General features: G+C 48.0%; 1 protein-coding gene across 1 annotated transcript in view; it reads left to right on the top strand.

Annotated features, from left to right (window-relative positions):
• The first annotated feature begins 6,019 nt into the window (after positions 1-6,019).
• LOC109929784 (metalloprotease TIKI2-like) overlaps positions 6,020-9,318 on the top strand; it is a 357,327-nt gene continuing 354,028 nt past the window's right edge. The window contains exons 1-2 of the mRNA XM_048602404.1: positions 6,020-6,322; positions 7,069-7,629. Coding sequence (XP_048458361.1) covers positions 6,200-6,322; positions 7,069-7,629 — 684 coding nt within the window. The 5' untranslated portion in view covers positions 6,020-6,199. The remainder of the gene's footprint in view (positions 6,323-7,068; positions 7,630-9,318) is intronic.

The raw sequence follows: 9,318 nt of genomic DNA, 5'->3' as shown, positions 1-9,318 counted from the left end.
CACCAATAATGTTACCCAGCAGGGTAATGAAACATCTGCGGAACAACAAACCAGCTCGGCGAGCCAACCAACCACAATAACCCTCAATTCCTTTACTATTCAAAAAATTTTCTATCTTAACTTTAAAGAGATTCAATGAGGAAGCCTCAACTGCTTCACTGGGCAAGGAATTCCACAGATTCACAACCCTTTGGGTAAAGAAGTTTTTCCTCAATTCAGTCCTGAATCTGGTCCCCCTTATTTTGAGGCTATGCCCTCTTGTTCTAGTTTCACCCAACAGTAGAAACAACCTCCCTGCTTCAATTTTATCTATTCCCTTCATAATTTTATATGTTTCTATAAGATCCCCCCTCATTCTTCTAAATTCCAATGTATATAATCCCAATCAACTCAATCTCTCCTCATAAGCCAACCCTCTCAACTCCGGAATCAACCTAGTGAATCTCCTCTGCACCCTCCAGTGCCTGTACATCCTTTCCCAAGTAAGGAGAACAAAACTGCACGCAGTACTCCAGGTATGGTCTTGCCAGCACCCTATAAAGCTGTAACATAACCTCCTTGCTTCTAGACTCAATCCCTCTAGCAATGAAGGTGCCATGGGGCTGTGGCGGGGGCCAGGGGTTGTGGCAGTGTTGGGAGTGAAGGAGGAGTGGACCAGGGTGTTCTGGAGGGAACGGTCCTTGTGGAAGGGTGACAATGGAGGGGAATGGAATAGGTACCTGGTGGTAGCATCTCACTGGAGGTGGCGGAAATGGGGGCTAATGATCCTCTGAATGTGGATGCTGGTGGGATAGTAGGTGAGGACATGGGGGACCCTATCGCTGTTGTGGGGGGGAAGAGAGGGGGGTGAGGGCTGAAGTGTGGGAGATGGGTCGGACCCAGCCGAGCGTCCTGTCAACTACGGTGCTGGGAAATCCTTGATTGAGGATGAAGGTGGACATTTCAGAGGCCCCTTTGTCGAAGTCGGCACTGAAGCTACAGAGACAGAAGAACTGGGAGAATGGAATAGAGTCTTTACAGGAAGCAGAGTGTGAGGATGTATAGTCAAGGTAACTGTGGAGTTGGTGGTTTGTAATAGATGTCGGTGGCCAGCCTATCCCCAGAAATGGAAACAGAGATGTCAAGGAAAGGAAGGGAAGAGTCAGAGATGGACCAGGTGAAGGTGAGAGTGGGGTAGAAATTGGGAACGAAATTGATAAACTTTTCCAATTCTGGATGAGAGAGGGAAGCAGCACCAGTGATATCATCGATATATCGGAGAAAGAGTTGTGGGTGAGGGTCGGAATAGGACTGGAACAAGGAATGTTCCATGGATCCCACGAAGAGACAGGCATAACTGGGGCCCATGCAGGAACCCATGGCCACCCCTCTGACCTGAAGAAAGTGAGAGGAGTTAAAAGAAAAATAGTTCAGGGTGAGGACAAGCTCGGCCAGGTGGAAGAGGATGGTGGTAAGTGGGGACGGTTCCGGCCTTTTTTTCCAGGAAGAAGCAGAGAGCCTTCAAATCATCCTGATGAGGAATGGGCTTATAAAAGGGATTCCTTGGGAAAGAGGAGGCACCTGGAGCCCACAAACTGGAAAATCTTAAATTGATATAAAACACCAAGAGGAATTGCTGATGTAAGTGAAAAGAACCGGACCAGGAAAGAAGAGACCAAGCCAAAGTAGGACGAGATGGGACGTGGAATGCATTGCCGGAGAGGGTAGTGGAGTCGGCCTCATTAGGGGCATTTAAGCGGCTATTAGATAGGCATATGGATGATAGTATAAGGTAGGGGTGGAGGTTAGATAGACCTTAGGTTTGGGGTAAATGTTTGGCACAACATCGTGGGCCGAAGGGCCTGTACAGTGCTATACTGTTCTATGCTCTATGTTGTTCGTTCTACGTTCTGTGGTGCAGGAGCAGGCAAAAACAATAGGGCTGCCTGGGCAGTCCTGTTTGTGTTTTTTGGGAAGGAGGTAAAAGCTTCTGTTTTTGTTTCTGATTGATTTCTGAGATGGCAGGACTGAGGTATAAGGAGAGATTGAATTGGTTGGGATTTTGTTCACTGAACTTTGGAAAATGAGGGGGGAGATAGTCAGAAGCCTATACAATTCTAACAGGACTAGATAGGTTAAATTCAGAAAGGATGTTCCCGATGTTGGCAGAGTCCAGAACCAGGGGTCATAGTTGAAGGATATGGGATAGACCTTTTAGCACTGAGATAAGAACAAATCCTTCACCCAGAGAGTGGTCAGCAGGTGGAATTCACTGCCACAGAAAGTGGCTGAGGCCAAAACATTACGAGTTTTCAAGGAGGATGTAGATCGCCCTTGTGGCTAAAGGGATCAAGGATTTGGAGGGGAGGGTGGGATTAGGGTATTGAGCTCGATGAGCAGACATGATCATATTGAATGGTGGAGCAGGCTCTAGGGTCAAGGGCCTATTCGTGCTGCTATTTTCTATGTTTCTGCGTGGTGGGGTCTGAGGGTATATCGAAAATAAGACTTGGTAAATTGTGAGAGAGAGCAGGACATGATAAGCCACACAGTCTCCTTCTGCGTTGTAAGCATTCTTTGACTTCTTTTCTTTTTCCCTACCTTGCTTCACTTTTAATTTGCTCATTCGTTTGTCCGTTTTTTTCTCCCCAATTCCCAACCTTCCAATCAAATTCTCTCTTTCCCATTTCAGTCCTGTCTCTCCCGTTCCCTTTGTTATGAATTCACTTCCCTTTGTCCGTTGCCAAATTGGGAGCAGCATAAGAAGGATGACAGTCACAGAGGGCTGACCTTGAGGGAAAGTGGGAGACTACAAAAAATGTGGGAAGAAATCTCAAAAATGAAAACCACAGGAAAAAGAGACTTAAATAAACGCATGTGTAGGATGTGGGAGTTGCGGGGGGCAAGTTCGCACTTGCTAAATGTTCGTCAAGATTGTTCCAAGCTTCCAGAGCAGTTGTTTCATCAATGATCCATAGTACAAGGACAGCAGGTGAGTGTGCTAATGATTAGCTATAGAAAAACAATGCACTGGTACTGTCAGTGCTCCCGTAGTGCCTTACCTCGACGGTATAAGGCCTGGCATCCAGTCCGACCTGACCTGGAGATGTGTCTGAATTGCTTGCCTAAAAATAAATTTTAAATTTGTCTTTGAACTCCAGCTGATTAGCTGTGAGCTCCTTAAAACTGCGGAAAAAAATTACAATCAGTGGTTCAAAGTTCTTTTGGAAAAGCCATATCTTCAATGCTAATTCTTTACTCAATTTGCCGTTTGTGTTTTTTTTAGCAGAAATGGAAAGTTGCTGGAAAAGCTCAGCAGGTCTGGCAGCACCTGTGGAAAGAAAACAGGTTTAACCTGTTGGGTCACGTGACCCTTCCTCACTGAACACAATTCTGAGGGAGGGTCACTCGACCAGCAATTTCTGTTTTTGTTTCTGATTTACAGTACCCGCAGTTCTTTTTGCTTTTTTTTCGAACTGGACTAGTTGGCAGCAGATCTAATACGACAAGCAATGATATATAATACAACTGTTAAATAGATAATATTAGGACTGAAATTGTAGTTCTGTCTTGCACTATCTTTCCTTATAGAACTGGTCACTCACCATGTCACATAGACCAGCATTTCTCACTAATCAAAAAAATTGAGCACTCTTAAAATCAATTACACATTCCAAAGATATTCATAAAGATGGTACAAAGTCCCTTCCTGTACTGCCACTGGATCAAAGGTCATTACAGCATTATAATATGAAGTGTAGTACTTTCAGTTTAATTTTATGTAAGATGAACAGATAAAAGATACCAGAGGCATAATTCACGTGACCACTGAAAGTTCTCTGGTGACAAGCAAAATCATTTATGGCAATCAAAAAGGTTTCATTAATATCCCATATTTCCCAAGGCAGCTGATATTACATGGCAGATGTGAAACACCATGCGGTTTTCAACTTGCTTTTTACTAATTTGAAATAAAACCTGACATATTACTTGGGATGGGGAAATGCTATTGTTAGAACAGAGGAGAATTAGGGGCATATTTCAAGAGAGATCTTTAAAATATCGAGGCATAGGATGGAGTAAATAGAAACAGTGCTTCCAGTGGATGAATGACTCAAGCACAATCGATAAGATTAAATGTGAAAGATGGAAGGTAGAAAGCTGAAGCTCTGGAAAACACTCCTGGAGTTAATAGTTGAAGCAAAGACCATGCTGACATTTAAGAGTGGTAAGATCTCCATAATCTTACCAGATCACGGCTGCTTTCTTACTAGTGGGAGAGAGACACGCACAACGAAGGTGGTTTAACCTGAGGATACACCATGGAGGGGAGAGGTTAAAAAGGAGGGTCCTTCATAATAACCTCAACCAGTGCAGGAACTGAACCCATGTGTTGGTATCACTCTGCACCACCAACCAGCCATACAGTCACCTGAGCACACTGACCCACTTATATTTAGATTATAAGGCCATAAAATATAGGAGCAGAATTCGGCCAATCAGCCCATCGAATCTGCTCTGCCATTCAATCATGGCTGATATATTTCTCAACCCCATACTCCTGTCCTCTCCCCATAACTCTTGAACCCTTTACAAATCAAGGACCTATCTAGCTGTGTCTTAAATGCACTCAATGACGGCTTCACCGCCCTCTGTGGTAATGAGTTCCACAGATTTGCCACCCTCTGGCTGAAAAAATTCATCCTCATCTCAATTCTAAAAGGTTGCTCATTCATTCTAAGGCTGTTCCATCAGGTCCTGGTCTCTCCCACTAAAGTTGACATTTTTCCATGCCCATTTCACCCAGGCCTCTCCGTATTCAGTAAGTTCCAGTAAGATACCCCCTCCTCCTTCTAAACTCCATTGATTACAGATCTAAAGTTCTCAACCGCTCTTCAAATGACAAACCTTTCATTCCCTTGATCATTCTTATACACTTACTCTGTACTTCCTCCAACAACAGCATATCCTTCCTTAGATATGGGGTCCAAAACTACTCACAATATTCCCAGAGATAGTAGGAACTGCTGATGCTGGAGAATCTAAGATAACAAGGGGTGGAGCTGGAGGAACACACCAGGCCAAGCAGCATCAGAGGAGCAGGAAAGCTGACGTTTCTGGTCTGGACCCTTCTTCAGAAAACCTTGTGGACCCTTTTTCTGAAGAAGGGTCGAGACCCGAAACGTCAGCCTTCCGGCTCCTCTGATGCTGCTTGGCCTGCTGTGTTCATCCAGCTCCACACCTTGTTGTCTCACGATATTCCCAATGTGGTTTGACCAAAGCCATATACCAACCTTAATAGTATATCCTAGACCCCCTTGAGCTGTGTAGCCGTCTACACGTTAACAGTAGGTTGGGTCTGGGATTGAAGGCAACGAAATAAAAGGATTTGGATCTGAGGAAGTGGGGGGCTGGTGTGGAGGATTGCTTAACTTCAAGTTGCTCAACCCTACCTGAGGACTCATTTGATCGGCTTATCGCTCAGGCTGCTTCAGCAGCTGGGGAATGAAATCTTGCACTTTGCTGGGATGCTGTTGATTTGCGTGATGAAGGGGAGGTTGACATTGTTCGGCATGGCTTCTTCCTAAACCCTTTAAGTGAAGCCCAAGGACAGGGGAGTGAGGAGAGGGGAACATTTCACCCCCTCCAACTCCTGGCTTCCTCATGGCTCACGTGTGGGGCGCCACCTTCGGGCAGATGCAAGCATTCCTGAGCGAAAGGAAAGTTTTCTCTCTCTCTCTCTCGGGTTGCCCAGCAGTTTGGGAAGTTGAGAGAGCACACGACAGAGTGTTTTAGCCCCTGAAGTGACAATGCTGAGCAGTACCCGCCTAGCTCCGCCTGTGCAAATAAGAGGCAGCAGCCGAGCGCAGCGTGTGATGGGCGATCGCATCGCTGGGAGGGCCCGGAGGAGATGCTTTTGCAAACCTTCCCTCTCCCATCACGATCACCTCAGCTCAATCAGCGCAACCTTTTCTGGGGGGGGCTGGGGGGGGGGGGGGGGGGGAAGAAGGTGGCCAGCATGGCGGCTTGTGGAGTTCGCTTTCGATCCGGTGATTGCACTATCCCAGATGTAAGAGTGTGAGCTGGCGTTTCTCTCACTGCCCGGGACTGGACTGAAACCTCCCAACACACACACATACACACACACAAAGCCAGGCGCAACAGTCCAACACACTCACTCTCACACACACACACACACACACACAGAGTAACTGTGTGGATGGAAGGCACGATGCAGCCTCACGCCGGGCTGCTCTGGGTTCTTGTGAGCTTGGCTGTACAGAGCGTCACCTCCAAAGGCAATAATCTCCGGGACACCGCACAATGCGAGCTTCCCAAGTCGGTGAGTCAGCTTGTGAATGTTTTCCTGTCACTTGTTGCAGCCTGTACCTTCCTGTAACCTCTTCCCTCCCCCTGTGCCCTCTCCCTCCACTGTACCCTCTCCCTCCCACTGTGCACTCTCCCTCCCCTGTACCCTTTCCCTCCCCTGTATCCTCTTCCCTTCCCTGTACCCTATCCCTCCCCTGTACCCTCTTCCCTTCCCTGTACCCTCTCCCTCCCCGTACCTTCCCCCTTCTCTGTACCCCCTCCCCCCCCTCTCCCCCCTCCCTCCCCCTGTGCCCTCTCCCTCCCCCTGTGCCCTCTCCCTGTACCCTCTCCCTCCCCTGTGCTCTGTACCTGTGCCCTCTCCCTCCGCTGTGCCCTCTCCCTCTTGCATTGACACTCTGAGACTGAAGTTTTTTGGGGGAAATACTGAAACACATCATCCCCGCACCCTCACCTCAACTCTGTGTGCAGAAAAAAAAGGGACCAAGTGAGCCCGCAGCTGTCTCTGTCCTGTGTCCCACCTTGCTGTGTCAGTGCTGTTTTTGGGACTGTGTAAATTCTGGAGCTGTGTCCTGTATTCTCTTTTTTCCAGTGTGTACTTCAGCAGCTTACTGTTAACACTTCGATTTTCCTTCAGAACTGTTCCCAGCTCTTCTTTTTGAACTTTGTTTTCGTCGCTCGGCTCACACGTGAGTTTGATATTAAATGTTGTTGTGTTTTGTTTTTTTTTCTCTCTCTCTCTCTCTCCCCGGAACACGGCAGCAAAGAGAAATGAACTCGTTCCTGTGGTCGATCCGGAGAGAGCCCCCGGCGTATTTATTTGGGACCATTCACGTCCCTTACACCAGGGTGTGGGACTTTGTGGCGGATAACTGCAAGCGAGCTTTCCAGCACAGCAACAGCGTGTACTTCGAGCTCGACCTGACCGACCCGTACACCATCTCAGCCCTGACCAGTTGTCAGATGCTGCCACACGGGGAGAACCTGCAGGATGTGCTGCCCAGGGACCTGTACCGCAGGCTCAAGCGGCACCTGGACTATGTGAAGCTGATGATGCCCCTGTGGATGACACCCGACCAGAGGGGCAAGGGGCTGTACGCGGATTACCTGTTCAATGCCATCGCCGGGAACTGGGAGAGGAAGAGGCCCGTCTGGGTGATGCTGATGGTCAACTCGCTGACCGAGGCCGATATCAGGTCCCGGGGGGTCCCCGTCCTCGATCTCTACCTCGCCCAGGAAGCCGAGAGGATGAAGAAAAGGACCGGGGCGGTGGAGCGGGTCGAAGAGCAATGCCACCCTCTCAATGGGCTCAATTTCTCCCAGGTATGTGCGGGCAGGAGGAGCACGCAGATGAAGGGGGCACCCAGCTAAAGGGGCACCCAGCTAAAGGGGCACCCAGATAAAGGGGCACCCAGATGAAGGGGCACCCAGATGAAGGGGCACCCAGATAAAGGGGCACCCAGATGAAGGGGGCACCCAGATAAAGGCACTCAGATAAACAGGCACTATGATAAAGGGAGCAACCAGATAAAGGGGGCACCCAGATAAAGGGGGCACCCAGATAAAGGGGGCACTCAGATAAAGGGGGCACCCAGATAAAGGGGCATTCAGCTAAAGGGGGCACTCAGATAAAGGGGGCACCCAGATAAAGGGGCACTCAGCTAAAGGGGGCACCCAGATAAAGGGGGCACCCAGATAAAGGGGGCACTCAGTGCTCTGCTAAAGGCTTCTGGGAAATGCTACATGTGTCCACAAACAAGTGTAACAGTTCCTGAAGGAGTTCAAGTCAGAGCTGCGCCTGGTCTGTGATCACACTGTGCTGTCTGATCACACTGTACTGTCTGTGATCACACTGTACTGTCTGTGATCAGACTGTGCTGTCTGTGATCAGACTGTACTGTCTGTGATCACACTGTACTGTCTGTGATCACACTACTGTCTGTGATCACACTGTACTGTCTGTGATACACTGTGCTGTCTGTGATCAGACTGTACTGTCTGTGATCAGACTGTACTGTCTGTGATCAGACTGTACTGTCTGTGATACACTACTGTCTGTGATCACACTATACTGTCTGCGACACACTGTGCTGTCTGTGATCAGACTGTACTGTCTGTGATCACACTGTACTGTCTGTGATCACACTGTACTGTCTGTGATCAGATTGTGCTGTCTGATCAGACTGTACTGTCTGTGATCACACTGTACTGTCTGTAATCACACTGTGCTGTCTGTGATCACACTGTACTGTCTGTGATACACTGTACTGTCTGTGATCAGACTGTGCTGTCTGTGATCAGACTGTACTGTCTGTGATACACTACTGTCTGTGATCACACTATACTGTCTGCGATACACTGTGCTGTCTGTGATCAGACTGTACTGTCTGTGATACACTGTGCTGTCTGTGATCACACTGTACTGTCTGTGATCACACTGTGCTGTCTGTGATACACTGTACTGTCTGTGATACACTGTGCTGTCTGTGATCACACTACTGTCTGTGATACACTGTGGTGTCTGTGATCACACTACTGTCTGTGATACACTGTGGTGTCTGTGATCACACTGTACTGTCTGTGATCACACTGTGCTGTCTGTGATACACTGTACTGTCTGTAATCACACTGTGCTGTCTGTGATCAGACTGTACTGTCTGTGATACACTACTGTCTGTGATCACACTGTACTGTCTGTGATCAGACTGTACTGTCTGTGATCACTCTGTACTGTCTGTGATCACACTGTACTGTCTGTGATCAGACTGTACTGTCTGTGATACACTGTACTGTCTGTGATCACACTGTACTGTCTGTGATACACTGTGCTGTCTGTGATCAGACTGTACTGTCCGTAATCACACTGTGATGTCTGTGATACACTGTACTGTCTGTGATCACACTGTATTGTCTGTGATCAGACTGTACTGTCTGTGATCACACTGCTGTTTGTGATCACATTGTACTGTCTGTGATCAGACTGTACTGTCTGTGATCACACTGTGCTGTCTG

The sequence above is a fragment of the Rhincodon typus genome, chromosome 10, assembly GCF_021869965.1.
Source record: "Rhincodon typus isolate 14 chromosome 10, sRhiTyp1.1, whole genome shotgun sequence".
NCBI lineage: Eukaryota > Metazoa > Chordata > Chondrichthyes > Orectolobiformes > Rhincodontidae > Rhincodon > Rhincodon typus.
Note: the sequence above shows the minus strand (reverse complement) of the source record. Positions and strands in the feature narration are given on the sequence as shown.